Below are 18091 nucleotides of genomic sequence, written 5' to 3'. Positions count from 1 at the left end.
AACAATTATGTTTTTTTCATTTAATTCTCATATCAACCTAATGAGATAGACAGTACTTTGATTCAAATCCAGATCCTGTGCTCTTTCTGCTGTTGGAGGTAGCTTTTAAGTCATGCACTCTTGAGTTCTAAATAGGAGACTTAAAAATGAAACTTGGGGCAAGCATGGTGACTTATGCCTGAAGCCAAGGTGGGTGGATCACTTGAGCCTAGGAGTTTGAAACCAGCCTGGGCAACATAACAAGACCTTGTCTCTACAAAAAAATTAAGAAAAAAAATTATAAACCCGAGAAATTTGATCACATGCATATTCATAAATTGGATACTCTCAACATCAGTAGAGAGTTTGTTAAACATACATTGCAGAACCAGACTGCCTGGATTCCAGTCATTCATCACTGATGACCTTGAGCCAATTACTTCACCTTTTTGTATCTCATTTCATTAACTGTCTAATAATAATTGGTCAGGTGCAGTGGCTCTCACCTGTTATCCCAACACTATAGGAGACTGAGGTAGAAGGAAGCTTCAACCTCAAGAGTCTGACACCAGCCCAACATGGGGAGATGGCATCTCTAATGAAAAAAATATATATAGCCAGCATAGTTATGCATACCTGTAGTCCCGACTGCTTGAGAGGCTGAGGTGGGAGGATCACTTGAGCCTGAAGGTTGAGGCTTCAGTGAGCTATGATTGCACCACTGTACTCCAGACTGGGTGATAGAGCCAGACCCTGTGTCAAAAAAAAAAAAGGCCAGGCATGGTGGCTCACGCCTGTAATCCCAGCACTTGGGGAGGCTAAGTCAGGTGGTTGGGAGGTCATGACCAGCCTGGCCAACATGGTGAAATGCCATCTCTGCTGAAAATATAAAAATTTAGCCAGGCATATGCCTGTAATCCCAGCTGCTTGGGAGGCTGAAGCAGGAGAATCGCTTGAACCCAGGAGGCAGAGGGTGTGGTGAGCCGAGATCGCACCACTGCACTCCAGCCTGGGCAGCAAGTGAGACTCCATCTCAAAAAAAAAAAAAAAAATTCTCCTTTCACCGGGTTGTTATGAAGATTAAATTCAAATGTATCACATGCCAGGAACAGTACCTTGCACATAACACGATGAGAAACCAAGGCGATGTGACAGTACAGGTTGAATATCCTTTATTTGAAGTTTTTGGGAATAGAAGGATTGCAGATTTTTTTTTAGATTTTGGAATATTTGCATTATACCAATTGAAAATCCCTAGTCTGAAAATCTGAAATACAAAGTGCTCCAATGACCATTGCCTTTGAGCATCTTGTTGGCACTGCAAGTTTCATATTTTGGAGCATTTTGGAGTTTGAATTTTTGGATCAGGAATGTCAACCTATATTGGAGATTGTGCTGTTGTGCATGTGAAAGTTTGAAATCTGCATTATGAAATAACTTGCAGATAACATTTTATTCCATTTTAATGTTAGTAACCCAAAGAAGATTCCGACTCGGTTAATGTCGTTTGTAATTTTTGTTTATTAGGAAAACATATTTTAATTAGAATATTTAGTGTAACTATATCTGAAGTGTTCTTAGTTTTAATTTTCATATTTGAATTTAAATATTGTCACTTGGGTGTATATTATTCAGGAGAAAACAACTTATGGCCAAGGAAAAAAGGAATGTCTTTAAAATCGGATGCTGTGCTGTCAAAATCAAAACGAAGAAAAAAACCTGATAGAGTTTTTGAAAATCAAGAGGTCCAACCTATTGGTGGCAAAGATGTTTCTCTGTTTCTCTTCAGAGCTTTGGGGAAAATTCTGTATTGTAAAAGTAAGAAATTTTTACATTTTTTAAATCTGTTGGATATCACAGTCTTAAAATGGAAATAAAATGTCACTTTTAAAAAAATGTCATGTATTTTGGTTCTGCTCTAAGAGTTGGAGCTAGGTCAGATACTGTTTGCCTAGGCCTAAGACATAGTAGGAAAATAGAATATTTTCTGACCATGAGCAGGATTAAAAGTAAAAACATGCTATTGCAGGCTATATCCATGTGTGTAAATCCTTATAGTTTGCAGAAGGTAAGAGAGCAGATCATCTAGACTTTTGTGGCAAGTGTTGGTAGCCTAAAGCCCTCTTAACACTGGGGTCCAGCCAACAGAGCCTTAGACAAATTACCAGGTAGTTTAAAGTTTCTTTCAATCCTCTTGTGTTTCTCTAGTTTACAAGCTTTCTGACTCCGCAACTAGAGATGTTTATTGCCTTTTCTGTCTTTTTTGATGACTGCTCCCTCTTAGTTCTTTCACTCCCTATTACCCATTTTAGTGTCCCAAATAGTCCCTCCTTTTGATAGCAAATGCCTGTATTCAGTCTGATGATCCTGAAGGAAAGAAATTGGGATTTCTGAATGTAAACCTCCATACCATCTGAGAAAAATGGGCATCACTTAGATGGCAGTGAAGACACTCCTCTGTCACTGGATCCTCTTATTTTGAACCTGAGTGACTATTCCCACCTGATTCTTTTCTTTCTCTCCTTTCTTTTCCTCCCCAACATATGTTCATCGTCTCTTGCATTAGCAAATGGAATTCGTATTCTTTCATGTAGAGAGCAACATCTTCGTACATAGTAGATAAAAGAGTAAAGAACACTGTATTGAGATGAGAGATCAAGGGAAGAAAGCAACCCAAAGCTGGAAAAAGTGAAATGGGAGTGCATTAGGAAGTGGAATATTTTAAGTCTAGAAAAGCCGTAATCTAAGCATCAGAATTCTTAATTTAGTTCTTGCTAATATGGATAAAATAGGTGCTTGCTTCCAGTTGTTTTTATTTATTATTTTTGAACAGTTTGCTTACTGTGTTGGTATTGTATGTCTAAAATTTTCAGACTCTTCAAATGATTGGTGCTATATAATTATAAAGAAGGTATTAGCTTTAATAATTTCAGCAATTTTTTATAGGAGCATCTTTAACAGAATTAGACTCACCTCGGTTGCCCTCTCATTTATCAGAATATGAACGGGATACATTACTTGTTGAACCTGAGGTAAGTTCTTTAATGACACTTAGTATGGGTTACAAAGGATATATTATTTATGTGCATATATATTTGACCATTGCATTTTTGCCAAATTTAAGTATATATGCTTGTTTTTATAGGAGATAGTAGAAATGTCACACATGCCTGGAGACTTATTTAATTTATATCTTCACCAAAACTACATAGATTTCTTCATGGATATTGATGATATTGTGAGAGCCAGTGAATTTCTAAGTTTTGCAGATATCCTCAGTGGTGACTGGAATGTAAGACCATTTGACTCAAAATGTTTATAAGTATTTCCTTAGAATTAAGAAAAGAAAGTTTACTTTTATCCCTAATTGCCTGACATTATTTTATGTGACTCTTCTTCATAAGTATGCTAAAGTTAATGTATCCAACTCAGTGTTGATAATGAAGGTTCAGCAGCAAATCTGATTTTTCTGCTGATAATATAGTACCAATTGTTTCTAAAGTTATTTTCTTTGTGTGTGTGTGTGTGTAGACAGGGTCTCACTAGACCAGCTCAGGCTGGTCTCAAATTCGTGGGCTCAGACAGTCCTTTCGCCTGAGCCTCCCAAAGTGCTGGGTTGCTGGGATTACAAGCGTGAACCACCACTCCTGTCTCCAAATTTTCTGGTTTTGTGGTTATGGTTTTTTTTTTTTTTTGGAGAAGAGGCTCTAGCTACAGCTATGTTACCCAGGCTGGTCTTGAACTACTGGGCTTAGGAGATCCTCTCCTCTCTGCCTTCCAAGTAGCTAGAAATACAGGCACACACTACCATGCCCAGCTTATTTTCTTTTTTTTTCCCGAGACAGTATCTTACTTTTTTGCCCATGCCTGAGTCCAGTGGTACAAAGTGGTTGCTCACTGCAACCTTGACCTTCTGGGCTCAAGCTTTCCTCCAACCTCAGGCACTCCCCCATCCAGTAGCTGGGACTATGGCCAAGCACCACTATCCCTACCTGGTTTTTTTTTTGGGGGAGTAGAGACAGGGTTTCACCATGTTACCCATACTGGTCTTGAACTCCTGAGCTCAAGTGATCTGCCTGCCCTGGCCTCTCAAAGTGCTGGGATTACAGGCGTGAGCCACCATGCGTGGCCCCAGCTAATTTTTCTGATTTTAAAATTAATACATACTCAAAATATGACAACCATTAAAAAGTAGATACAAGAGAAAGAACTGTACATGTTGCTACACTTTCTGCTAGTTTTTAAAATTTATTTCTTTTACATATCTTAAACTATTTACTATAAAATTTGTGTTTTGTTCTTAACGTCTTAACACTGCCCTTACCAGTACAACAGCCACCAACCACATGTAGCTATTTAAATTTACTTAAAAATTCAGTTCCTCAGTCATACTAGCCACATCTCCAGTACTTGGTAACTGCATGTGGCTGATGGCTACTTTGTTGAACAGCCCAGATACAAAACATTTCCATGATTGCAGGAAGTTCTGTTGGACAACACTGTTTTGATATGCTAATGTTTCTGTGTGTTATAAATACTAAAATAAGGCCGGGCTCAGTGGGTCACACCTGTAAACCCAGCACTTAACGAGGCCGTGGCAGGTGGATCACTTGAGCTCATGAGTTCGAGACCAGCTGAGACAACATGACGAAACCCTATCTCTTCAAAAAACGCCAAGAAGATTGCTTGAGTGTGGTGGTCCCAGCTACTCAGGAGGCTGAGGTGGGAGGATGGCTTGAGCCCAGGAGGCAGAGGTTGCAGTGAGTTGAGATCACACCACTGCACTCCAGCCTGGGCAACAGAGCTGGACCTTGTCTCAAAAAATTAAAACACTGAAATAGCAGTAATAAGTAAAATTAGAAAAGACACAGAAAAACCATTTATGATATAGAGCTTCATTACTCAACAGTTGCGTTTGCTTAACGTTTAAAATAATTGTTTCTTTTTTATTTTGAAATTTTCCAACCTATAAATAAATTAAAAGGATAGTACAGTGAACCAGGAGCGGTGATTCCTGCCACTAATTCTGCATTTTGGGAATCCAAGGCAGGAAGATCACTTGAGGCCAGAAGTTTGAGAACAGCCTGGGAAACACAGCCAGACCCCATCTCTAGAAGAGATTTTAAAAATTAGCTGGGTATGGTGGCATGCACCTGTAGTCCTAGCTACTTGGGAGGCTGAGGTGGGAGAATCACTTGAGCCCAGGAGTTTGAGGTTACAGTGAGCTGTGATCGTGCCACCGCACTCCAGACTGGGCAACAGACCAAGACCCTGTTTTAAATAATAATACAAAATAATGAAAAGAGTATAATTGATTTGTTTGTGACACCAAGGATAAATGCTTGAGGTAGTGGATACCCCATTTACCTTGAGGTAATTATTACGCATTGTATCAAAATAACTCCTGTAACTCATAAATATATACAGCTACTAGGTACCTACACAAATTAAAAATTGAAAAAAATAATGATAGTTCAATGAATAGCTGCATATCCTTAACTTTTGTTTGGCAGTTTGCATATTTTGCCACTTTTTCTTAATCTCTCTATATATTTACATATTTTTTTCTGGCTGGATAATTGGAAAGTATTAATAATTGTGAACGTCATGGCACTTAATACTTAAGCAACATAAGGACATTGTTCTATTACAACTACCATAGCATTATCATACCCAACTGAAACTAAACTATAACTAGTTAATATAACTGGCCTCCCAAAGTGCTGGGATTACAGGCGTGAACCACTGTGCCCAGCTGCATAGTCATATTTTAGTTTCAATTATATTTTAATTATATTAACTAATTACATTAACTAATAAGTTATATAATTAACTTTCCAAAGAAAGTTAACACTAATCTAGCAATATATTCTCCCTATTCAGATTTCCTCATTTGCCTCAAAAATGTATTCAAAGTTGTTTCCCCTGCCCCTGTCCAAGATCCACTCAGGGTTTACACATTTAATTTGATTGATATGTCCCAGTGGAATTTGCTTTAGATAAATTTATAGTGCTGTTGTTTATAAAGCTGTAGTGATGTTGAAGAAAGTGAACACATAGAAACTAAATACGGTTAGTATTTTGTATGTATCAGGAATACCAGTACTGCTCTTTTATAAATCTATTTTCTTTCACATCTTGTCTCATTTGTTAGACACGCTCTTTACTCAGGGAATATAGCACATCTATAGCTACGAGAGGTGTGATACATTCCAACAAAGCCCGAGGATATGCTCATTGCCAAGGAGGAGGATCAAGTTTTCGACCCTTGCACAAACCTCAGTGGTTTCTAATACATAAAAAGGTAAAAAAAAAAAAAAAAAGAATTGTATACTTTGAATATGTGAACTTTATAGTATGTGAGTTATAACTCAAAGCAGTTATTTTCTTTAAAACATAACAAAGGAAAAAATGTTTCATTTTTAATGAAATAGTTGCTAAGGTCCACAATTTGATTCTGAGTTTTTATTAAACATAAAAAGGTTACTCTTAAATGCTTGTACAATTTTTTAAGGGAAAAAAGAACATCAAAATTTGAAAACATATACATATTTTATTAGTTCAGTTTTATTGGAATCAAAGCATAGTTACATTTTATTTTTTATTTTTTTATTTTTTGAAACGGAGTTTTGCTCTTTTTGCCCAGGCTGGAGTGCAATGGCACGATCTCGGCTCACTGCAACCTCCGCCTCCCGGGTTCAAGCAGTTCTCCTGCCTCAACCTCCCAAGTAGCTGGGATTACAGGTGCCAGCCACCATGCCCGGCTAATTTTTTGTATTTTTAGTAGAGACAGGGTTTCACCATGTTGGTCAGGATGGTCTCGATCTCTTGACCTCGTGATCCTCCCACCTCGGCCTCTCAAAGTGCTGGGATTACAAATGTGAGCCACCGTGCCGGGCCATATTTTATTATTTATTTATTTTTTTAATTGAGGCAGAGTCGTGCTGTCGCCATCCTGGAGTGCAGTGATGCCATCTCGGCTCATTGTAACCTCCGCCTCCTAGGTTCAAGCAATTCTCTCACCTCAGCCTCCCGAGTAGCTAGGATTACAGGCATGTGCCTCCATGCCCAGCTAATTTTTGTATTTTTAGTAGAGACGGGGTTTTGCCATGTTGTCCAGGCTCTTCTTGAACTCCTGACCTCAAGTGGTCCACCTGCCTTGGCCTCTCAAAGTGCTAGGATTACAGGCATGAGCCACTGCGCCTAGCTGCATAGTTATATTTTAGTTTCAATTAAAAACAAACTTTAGGGCCAGGCATGGTGGCTCTCACCTGTAATCCCAGCACTGTGGAAGGCCAAAACAAGAGGGTCACTTGAGCCCAGGAGTTTGAGACCAGCCTGGGCAACATAGTGAGATCCCATATCTATAAGAAAAAGAAAAAATTTATAAACAAATAAACCCTGGCCGGGCGCGGTGGCTCAAGCCTGTAATCCCAGCACTTTGGGAGGCCGAGACGGGTGGATCACGGGGTCAGGAGATCGAGACCATCCTGGCTAACATGGTGAAACCCCGTCTCTACTAAAAATACAAAAAACTAGCCGGGCGAGGTGGTGGGCGCCTGTAGTCCCAGCTACTCCGGAGGCTGAGGCAGGAGAATGGTGTAAACCCGGGAGGTGGAGCTTGCAGTGAGCTGAGATCCGGCCACTGCACTCCAGCCTGGGAGACAAAGCCAGACTCCGTCTCAAAAAAAAAATAAATAAATAAATAAATAAACCCTAGTTCAACCTGAGAATGCTGACTGGAAAATAGAAATCTCTAGTATATAAAATTTCAGTTAGGCAGGTGGAATAAGTTTTTTTTTGTTTTTTGTTTTTGAGACTGAGCCTCGCTTTGCGCTAAGCTGGAGTGCAGTAGCGCAATCTTGGCTCACTGCAACCTCCGCCTCCCAGGTTAAAGCAATTCTTCTGCCTCAGCCTCCCTAGTAACTGGGACTAGAGGTGTGCGCCACCTTACCCAGCTAATTTTTGTATTTTTAGTAAAGACGAGGTTTCAGCATGTTAGCCGGGATGGTCTAGATCTCTTGACCTCATGATACACATGCCTCAGCCCCCCAAAGTGTTGGGATTACAGGTGTGAGCCACCATGCCAGTGCCCAGCCAGGAGGAATAAGTTTTAAGTTCAAGAGATACATTGTATAACATTGTGACTATTAATAACAATGTATCATGTATTTGAAAATCACCCCCGGGTGTGGCGCTCATGCCTGTAATCCCAGCACTTTGGGAGGCCAAAGTGGGTATATCATAAGGTCAGAAGATCAAGACCATCCTGGCTAACACAGTGAAACCCTGTCTCTACTAAAAATACAAAAATTTAGTTGGACGTGGCAGCGGGCGCCTGTAATCCCAGCTACTCTGGAGGCTGAGGCAGGAGAATGGCGTGAACCCAGGAGGTGGAGCTTGCAGTGAGCTGACATCGCGCCACTGCACTCTAGCCTGGGAGACAGAGCAAGACTCTGTCTCAAAAAGAAAAAAAGAAAATCACTAAAACAGTAGATTTTAAATGTTCTCACCACACACAAAAAAATATATGTATGTAAAGTAATGCATATGTTAATTGGCTTGATTTAGCCATTCTACCATATATACATATTTCAGAACATCATATTGTATACTATAAATAGAGAGCTTGTCAATTTAAATTAATCAAAGAAAGGAGAGGAAATCTTGGCCTTGCCTCTATGTGGACAAGGTATTCACCTAATGTGTTCTTACTCTCCACAGCAAAAAATGTAGATGATTGAATTATTTAGAGGTAAAAAATGGGTGGCACACAAGTTGAAGACAAAATACACAACAGAGTTTTCAACATGAATTGCCAATCTTTAAAAATCAGACTAATGATTAAAAGATACGAATTTCGACTGGGCGCAGTGGCTCATGCCTGTAATCCCAGCACTTTTTGGAGGCCAAGGCGGGCAGAACACGAGGTCAGGAGTTCAAGAGCAGCCTGACCAACATGGTAAAACCCCATCTCTACTAAAAGTACAAAAGTTAGCCGGGTGTGGTGATGCGCTCCTGTAATCCCAGCTACTCAGAGGGCTGAAGCAGGAGAATCACGTGAACCCAGGAGGCGGAGGTTGCAGTAAGCCAAGATCATGCCACTGCACTGCACTCCATCCTGGGTGACATAACGAGACTCCGTCTCAGGAAAAAAAAAAGTTAGATATGAATTTCTAGCTTCAGAATTTCTGGAATCTCCTGGTAGGAAAAAAAAAAAAAAAAGGCCAGGTGCAGTGGCTTACACCTGTATTCCAAGCACTTTGGAAAGCTGATGTGGAAGGATCACTGGAGCCCAGGAGTTTGAGACCTGCCTGGGCAATATGGTAAAACCCCATCTCTATAAAAAAATAAATAAAACAATTAGGTGGGTGTGGTGGCACACACCAGGCGTTTGAGACCAGCCTGGGCAACATAGTGAGATACCAAATCTACAGTAAAAAGAAAAACAAAATTTTTTTTTGTTTTTCCTACCTAGTGCCAGCTACTTGGGAGGCTGAATTGGAAGGATTGATTAAGCCTGGGAGGCAGAGTTTGCAGTGAACAATGATTGTGCCACTGCACTCCAGCCTGGGCAACAGAGGGAGACCCCCATCTCTCAAAAAAACAAAAGGAAAGTGAAGTATAACACTGGCTCATATTTCTGCATGGCAGCAATCACCTCGCCATGTAGCATCTGCCCCTTTGAGATGAGAGTAGTAGGTACCACTGTCCCCAGCTGGTTCATTCACTTGTATTGCCTGCTTGAATTCTGTAATATCTGAATTCATGACCCCTGGACTGGGTCGTCTCTGAGATGTCTTCCGGTTCTAAAATCATACAGCTGAAAATTACCCTATAATTTATTACCTAGGACATTTTTTCCAACAGATTTCTTGGAGAATTTAATCATTTTTAAGCAATTTATATCCATTGACTTGCTTTGTCTTTTTTTTTGAGACAGAGTCTCGCCCTGTCGCCCAGGCTGGAGTGCAGTGGCGCGATCTCGGCTCACTGCAAGCTCCACCTCCCAGGTTCAAGCAATTCTCCTGCCTCAGCCTCCCGAGTAACTGGGACTACAGGCGCATTCCACCACGCCCGGCTAATTTTTTATATTGTTGGTAGAGACAGAGTTTCACCATGTTAGCCAGGATGGTCTCAATTTCCTGACCTCGTGATCTGTCTGCCTCAGCCTCCCAAAGTGCTGGGATTACAGGTGTGAGCCACCGCGCCCAGCCTGCTTTGTCTTTTATGGCATATATATTAATTTTGCCTTGTAGCTACATATAAATTATCTAAGACTGTTAGCTTCTGGAAGGCAGGGATTATGCTTTTCTCTTGCTCAGCGTAACATTATGTTGACTACAGAAAACAAATTATTTCATTGAAAAATAATGTTTTCATGTAATTTGTGATGTGTATGTGCTCATAAATAATTCCTTTGAGTTTTAAATTTGGTTTTCTTATACATTCAATGTCTTTTAAAAATTCTTGTTCATTGAATGTGAAATAGTTATGTAGGTAAAATACTTTATTAGACAATGTTAGAAAAACTATAAAGGACTACTTAAATAAGCTATTAAAAGTATATTTGTGGTATATAAACCCACAAGTTAATATAAACTTATTGTGTACATTTATATAATAAACTTAGTTTGTCTAGGAATACATATTTTTAATTTCGTTTTCCCTTTCATCTTTTTTTTTCTTTTCTATACAGTATCGGGAAAATTGCCTGGCAGCAAAAGCACTTTTTCCTGATTTCTGCCTGCCAGCTTTATGCCTCCAAACTCAGCTATTGCCATACCTTGCTCTACTAACCATTCCAATGAGAAATCAAGGTAATAACATAAGTTTTTCTTTTCTTTTAAGAAGTAGGGTTTTTCATTAATTTATTTTATTTTTTTAGATGGAGTCTCGCTCTGTCGCCCAGGCTGGAGTGCAGTGGCGTGATCTCGGCTCACTACAACCTCTGCCTCCTGGGTTCAAGCGATTCTCCTGCCTCAGCCTCCGGAGTAGCTGGGACCACAGGTGCGTGCCCCCACACCTGGGTAATTTTTGTATTTTTAGTAGAGACGGGGTTTCACCATATTAGCCAGGATGGTCTCAATCTCCTGACTTTGTGATCCACCTGCCTCGGCCCCCTAGAGTGCTGGGATTACAGGCATGAGCCACTGTGCGTGGCCAGAACTAGGGTTTTATATCAGTATCTTTTTGTGGGCCAACTTATTGTTGCATGCAGTGAGATACTTTTTTTCCTTTTATTTTTTGATCCAGATAATTCTACATCCTTTATGTTTTTTTAAAAAAAGCATCAAACAGGCCAGCTGCGATGGCTCATGCCTGTAATCCCAGCACTTTGGAAGGTCAAGACAGGCAGATCCCTGGAGGTTAGGAGTTCGAGACTAGCCTGGCCAACATGGCGAAACTCTGTCTCTACTAAAAGTACAAAAATTATCCAGGTACAGTGGCACGCACTTGTAATCCCAGCTACTCAGGAGACTGAGGCAGGAGAATCACTGGAATCCAGGAGGTGGAGGCTGCAGTGAGCTGAGATCGCACACCTGCACTCCAGGCTGGGTGACAAAGTGAGGTCTGTCTCAAAAAAACAAAAAGCATCAAACAATATAGAAATATATAAAGGGCTGGACACAGTGGCTTACGCCTGTAATCCTAGCACTTTGGGAGGCCAAGACTGGGAAACTCCATTTCGGCTAAAAAAAACAAAAAATTAGCCGGGCGTGGTGGCATGCGTCTGTAATCCCAGCTACTCAGGAGGCTGAGGCAGGAGAATCTTGAACCCGGGAGGCAGAGGTTGCAGTGAGTCGAGATCGGGCCATTGCACTGCAGCCTGGGCGACAGAGCGAGACTATGTCTCAAAAAAAAAAAAAAGAACTTTCTGAAGTAAAAATTGAAAGTACTTCCCCTACAACCACAGGTTGCTTTGACATTGCTTTGACAGATTAATGTAAACTCTTCCAGATACTCTTCTGTGAATGTAGAGACATGCAGAATGAGGCAAGCTTTCATTTGTTTATATCACGTAACGCGGATAGCCTTTCATGTCTTATAAGTTAATGTCAGAGCAGTAATGCTAAAGTGTATTGAAATCTAACTCATTTTTTCCAAATTTATAAACATTTTATTTAACCTTATGATGTATATTTTGGTTGATTTCAGTATTACAAAAATGCGTATTAATAGTATATTTTCATTATGTTTCTATGTTATGAAATTATAATGCTGCAAACATTACTATGCCTGTGGCAGCATACACCTGCACACGTTTTGAAAATGTGCATTCATAGGCAAAAATGGGATAACTTTTGGGCAGTGGTTGTGATTAATCTGTTGATCAGAATCCAGAGATTTCCCTTCTCCTTGCTAATTGCTTTAACAGTACACTAGTTTTTGGCCGGGTGCGGTGGCTCACACCTGTGATCCCAGCACTTTGGGAGGCCGAGACGGGCAGATCACGAAGTCAGGAGATTGAGACCATCCTGGCTAACCTGGTAAAACCCCATCTCTAGTAAAAATACAAAATAAATAAATAAATAAAATTAGCTGGGCCTGGTGGCGGGCGCCTGTAGTCCTAGTCCCAGCTACTTGGGAGGCTGAGGTAGGAGAATGGCGTGAACCTGGGAGGCAGAGCTTGCAGTGAGCGAAGATCGCGTAACAGAGGAAGTCTCCGGCTCGGAAAAAAAAAAAAAGAAAAGATTACACTAGTTTTTAAACTTTTTATTATTTTTTTTTGAGACAGAGTTTCACTCTTGTTGCCGAGGCTAGAGTGCAATGGCATGATCTCGACTTACCGCAACCTCCGCCTCCCAGGTTCAAGTGATTCTTCTGCCTCAGCCTCCAAAGTAGCTGGGATTACAGGCATGTGCCACAACACCTGGCTAATTTTTTTTTGTATTTTTAGTAGAGGTGGGGTGTCACCATGTTGGCCAGGCTGGTCTCGAACTCCTGGCCTTAAGTGATCTGCCCACCTCGGACTCCCAAAGTGCAGAATTACAGGCATGAGCCACCACACCTGACCACTAGTTTTTAAACTTTATTTTGAAATTTTAGGCCAGGCGCGGTGGCTCACGCCTGTAATCCCAGCACTTTGGGAGGCCGAGGCAGGTGGATCCCGAGGTCAGGAGATCGGGACCATCCTGGTTAACACGGTGAAACCCTGTCTCTACTAAAAATATAAAAAATTAGCTGGGTGTGGTGGCGGGTGCCTGTAGTCCCAGCTACTCAAGAGGCTGAGGCAGGAGAATGGCGTAAACCCAGAAGGTGGAACTTACAGTGAGTCGAGATGGCGCCACTGCACTCCAGCCTGGGCAACAGGGTGAGACTCCATCTCAAAAAAAAAAAAAAAGAAATTATTTTAAATGTAAAGATGCAAGAATAGTACAAAAAAATTCTTGTATATCCTTCACTAAGTTTCCTCATTGTTACATTTTTTTACCATATTTGCCTAATTATATTCTCTTTATAAGCATGCACATATATGTATTATTTTGCTAAACTAGTTTTGAGTAAATTGCAGGCATGATATCCCATTATTCTTAAAAATTTAAGTCTGCCCTTGCTAAAAACAAGGACATTTTCCTGCATAACCACAGTATGCACATCAAATCAGGAAATTAGCATTAATACCATTTATTTGATAGTCCCCATTCAAATTTTGCCAGTTGTCCTAATAATATCCTTTTTTAATTATTATTTTTAATTAATAGAGATGGGATCTTGCTATGTTGACCAGGTTGGTCTTGAACTCCTGACCTCAAGCAGTCCTCTGGCCTCATCCTCCCAAAGTGCTAGGATTATAGGCACAGGCCACCGCACCCAGCCCTAATAATATCCTTTGTAAAATGATAACTCCCCATTTCTTGTCCAGAATCCAATGAAAGATAACCTCGTGCATTTAGTGATTCAGTTTCCATGTGTTTTTAGTCTCCCTTCATCTGGAACAGTTTTGTAGTCTTTCTTTGTCCATGACATTTTAGAGGCATATAGGACAGTTACGGCGTATACTATCCCTCAGTTTGGGTTTGTCTGGTGATTCCTCATGACTGGATTCAGGATATGTATTTTTTTGGCAGAAATACCACAGAAGTGATCTTAAAAAAAATGGCAAGGAGAGGAAAGATATCTGGATTCTGACCAACAGATTCATCATGTCCACTGCATAAACGTTATTTTTGCCTATGAATACACAACATTTTAAACACTTTAAGTATCAATACTCACAAAAGCTATAAGATAAAACACTTCGTTGTATCAAAGTAGATATTTACTCTTTAATCCTTTCTTCTGACCACTGATAAGGTCAACTCTGTTTAAAATTTCTGTGCCAGGCATGGCGGCTCATGCCTATAATCCCAGCTCTTTGGGTGGCCAAGGTGGGAAGATCGCTTGAGCCCAGGAGTTTGAGATCAGCCTAGGCAACACAGTGATACCTTGTCTCTACAAAAAAAAATTTAAAAATTAGCTGGGTGTGGTGGCTTGCACCTGTAGTCCCAGCTACTCGGGAGGCTGGAGTAGGGGAATCACTTGAGCCTGGGAAGTGAAGGGTGTAGTGAGCTGTGATCACCCCACTGCACTCTAGCCTGTCTAGCTTGGGTGATAGGGCGAGACCCTCTCCAAAAAAGTAAAATTTCTGAGATGTTTTGGTAAGTTATATGGTAGATTACTAATATTTTTAATATGACACAAATTCTGTTTTCTCTTTTGAAGATTAGCACCACAGACAGGTGATCATTAATGAAATATGGCCCTTAAAATACACATTACAAAAGAGAAACTGATGGTAAAATTGCTGGTGAAGTTAACTTTTATCATTTATCCACTAATTAAAAATTCAGATTTGGGGATCACATCTCTAAGCTATTCATATCACAGAGCTATTTTTTAAAGATCCTGATTATAGGCAACAAAAGCAAAAATAAACAAATAGGATTACCTCAAAACTGGAAAGCCTCTGCATAGCAAAGGAAACAACAGAATGAAGAGCCAACCTACATAGTGGGAGAAAATATTTGTAAATTATACATCTGATCGGGGTTAATAATCAAAATGTATAAGAAACTCAAAGAATGCAATAGTAAGAAAACAACCCAGTTAAAAAACAGGCAATTCCAGCCTGGGCAACATGGTGAAACCCTGTCTCTACAAAAAAATAGATAAAATCGGCCAGGTGCGGTGGCTCACGCCTGTAACCCCAGCACTTTGGTCGGCCGAGGTGGGTGGATCGCCTGAGGTCAGGAAATCGAGACCAGGCTGGCCAACATGGCAAAACCCCACCTATACTGAAAATACAAAAAATTAGCTGGGCGCAGTGGCAGGCGTCTGTAATCCCAGCTACTCAGGAGGCTAAGTCAGGAGAATTGCTTGAACCTGGGAGGCAGAGGCTTCTGTGAGCCGAGATTGCATCATTGTACTCCAGCCTGGGCAACAAGAGCAAAATTCTGTTTAAAAAAAAAAAAAAAAAAGATAAAATTAGCCGGGTGTAGTGGCACACACCTGTAGTCCCAGCTACGTGGAGGCTGAGGTAGGCGGATGGTTTGAGCCTGGGAAGGGAAGGTTGCAGTGAGCCGAGATCATGCCACTACATTCCAGCCTGGGGCACAGAGTGAGATGCTGTCTTAGAAGGCTAAGGACCGGATAGACATTTCTTAAAAGAAGACATACAGATGGCCAATAGGTATATGAAAAACTGCTTAACATTAAGACTTAACACTAATGATCAAGGAAACACTTTAAAACCACAATGAGATTTCATATTACACCAATTAGAATGGCCATTATCAAAAAGACAAATGATAACAAGTGTCGGCCAGGGTGTGGCAAAAAGGGAATCCTTACAGTTAGCACCGCTGTTTTGAGGAACAGTATGGAGGTTCCTTAAAAAACTGAAAATAGGCCGGGCACGGTGGCTCACGCCTATAATCCCAGCACTTTGGGAGGCCAAGGCGGGGAGATCACGAGGTCAGGAGTTTGAGAGTAGCCTGGCAACATAGTGAAACCCCGTCTCTACTGAAAATACAAAACAAAACAAAAAAACAACTAAAAATAGGCTGGGCATGGTGACTCACACCTGTAATCCCAGCACTTTGGGAGGCCAAGGTGGGCGGATCACCTGAGGTTAAGAGTTCGTGACTAGCCTGACCAACATGGTGAAGCCCTGCCTCTACTACAAATACAAAAATTAACCGGGCATGGTGATGCATGCCTGTAATCCCAGCTACTTGGGAGGCTGAGGCAGGAGAATCACTTGAACCTGGGAGGCAGAGGTTGTGGTGAGCCAAGATCATGCCATTGCACTCCAGCCTGGCAACAAGAGCAAAACTCTTGTCTCAAAAAACAAACCCTAAAAATAGAACTACCATATGATCCAGCAGTCCCACTACTGGACATATATCCAAAGAATATGAAGTCGAGGCCAGGCGCAGTGGCTCATGCCTATAATCCCAGCACTTTGGGAGGCGAGGCAGGCGGATCACTTGAGGCCAGGAGTTTGAGACCAGCCTGGCAAACGTGGTGAAACCCCGTCTCTACCAGAAATATAAAAAATTAGCCAGGTGTGGTGGTACACTCCTGTAGTCCCAGCTACTCTGGAGGCTGAGGCAGAAGAATTGCTTGAATCCAGGTGTTGGAGGTTATAACAGTGAGCTGAGATCATGTCACTGCACTCCAGCCTAGGTGACAGAGCCAGACTCTGTCTCAAAAAAAAAAAAAAATATGGAGTCAATATGTTGAAGAGATATCTGTCCTCCCTCCCATGTTTTATTGCAGCATTATTCACAATAACCAAGGTATGGTGTCAGTCTAATTGTCCATTGGATGAAGAAAATGTGGTATATATACACAATGGAATATTATTCGGCTATAAAAAAGAACAAAATTTTGTCATTTGCAATAACATGGATGAACCTGGAAGACCTTATTTGAAATGAAATAAGCCAGGCACAGAAAGACAACTGTTGCATATTCTTACTTATATAGGAGCTAAAAAAGTTGATCTCATAGTAGTAGAGCACACAATGGGATTACCATGGGCTTGGGTGATAGGGGAGATGTTGATCAAAGAATACAAAATTTTGTTACGTAGGAGGAATAAATTCAAGAGTTCTATTTTACAACATGGTGACTATAATTAGTAGTATTTTGTGTGTGTGTGTGTGTCTGTGTGTGGTTTTGTTTCTTTTTTTGAGTCAGAGTATCACTCTTGTCACCCAGGCTGGATTGTGGTGGTATGATCACGGCTCACTGCAGCCTAAACCTCCTTGGCCCAAGTGATCCTCCCACCTCAGCCTCCTGAGTAGCTGGTAACCATAGGTGTGCACCACCACACTTGGCTAATTTTTGGTTTTTTTTTTTTTGTAAAGACGGAGTTTTGCCATGTTGCACAGGCTGGTCTTGAACTCCTGGGTTCAAGCAATCCTCCCACCTCAGCCTCCCAAAGTGCTGGGACTACAGGTGTGAGCCACCACACCCAACCAATATATTATATTCTTGAAAAATGCTGAGAGTGAATGTAAAGTGTCTTTGCCACAAAAATAATAACTGTGAGGTAATATATATGTTAATTAGCTATAGTTCATCATTCTACAATGTATGTATGAAAACATTTTGTTGCCCACAGTAAATATATACAATTTTGTTTGTTAATTAAAATACTCTGATTGTAGTAGCTTTTTTTTTTTTTTTTTTTTGAGATGGAGTCTTGCTGTATCTCCTAGGCTGAAGTGCAGTGGCACCATGTTGGCTCACTGCAACCTCTGCTTCCCGGGTTCAAGTGATTCTCCTACCTCAGCCTCCTGAGTAGGTTGGATTACAGGCACACACCACCACACACCACACCCAGCTAATTTTTGTATTTTTAGTAAAGATCGGGTTTTACTATGTTGGCCAGGCTGGTCTCAAACACCTGACCTCGGGTTATCTGCCTGCTTCGACCTGTGTAGTAGAATTTTTAACAGGTAAGTATCCAAAGGTCCTCATAGTGTTAGATGTGCAAACTTTAAAAGGTTTATAAAAATTAGTAAAAGTAAGATGTTTTGGTTTTTCTTACAAATTTTTATACTGTTTCTTCCGCTTGTATTTACTATGTCATTTTCAGCCATTATTTCTTTTTTTTTTT

General features: G+C 40.8%; 1 protein-coding gene across 5 annotated transcripts in view; it reads left to right on the top strand.

Moving 5' to 3' along the window:
* RAD17 (RAD17 checkpoint clamp loader component) overlaps positions 1-18091 on the top strand; it is a 50879-nt gene that overhangs the window by 20833 nt on the left and 11955 nt on the right. For all 5 annotated transcript variants that reach the window (XM_023207920.2, XM_023207921.3, XM_023207923.3 and 2 more), the window contains 5 exons: positions 1615-1797; positions 2926-3011; positions 3125-3271; positions 6134-6283; positions 10679-10799. In XM_023207920.2, coding sequence (XP_023063688.1) covers positions 1615-1797; positions 2926-3011; positions 3125-3271; positions 6134-6283; positions 10679-10799 — 687 coding nt within the window. The remainder of the gene's footprint in view (positions 1-1614; positions 1798-2925; positions 3012-3124; positions 3272-6133; positions 6284-10678; positions 10800-18091) is intronic.

The sequence above is a fragment of the Piliocolobus tephrosceles genome, chromosome 4 (genome assembly GCF_002776525.5).
Source record: "Piliocolobus tephrosceles isolate RC106 chromosome 4, ASM277652v3, whole genome shotgun sequence".
Taxonomy (NCBI): Eukaryota; Metazoa; Chordata; class Mammalia; order Primates; family Cercopithecidae; genus Piliocolobus; species Piliocolobus tephrosceles.
The sequence above is the reverse complement of the archived record's forward strand: the minus strand, read 5'-3'. Positions and strand labels throughout refer to the sequence as shown.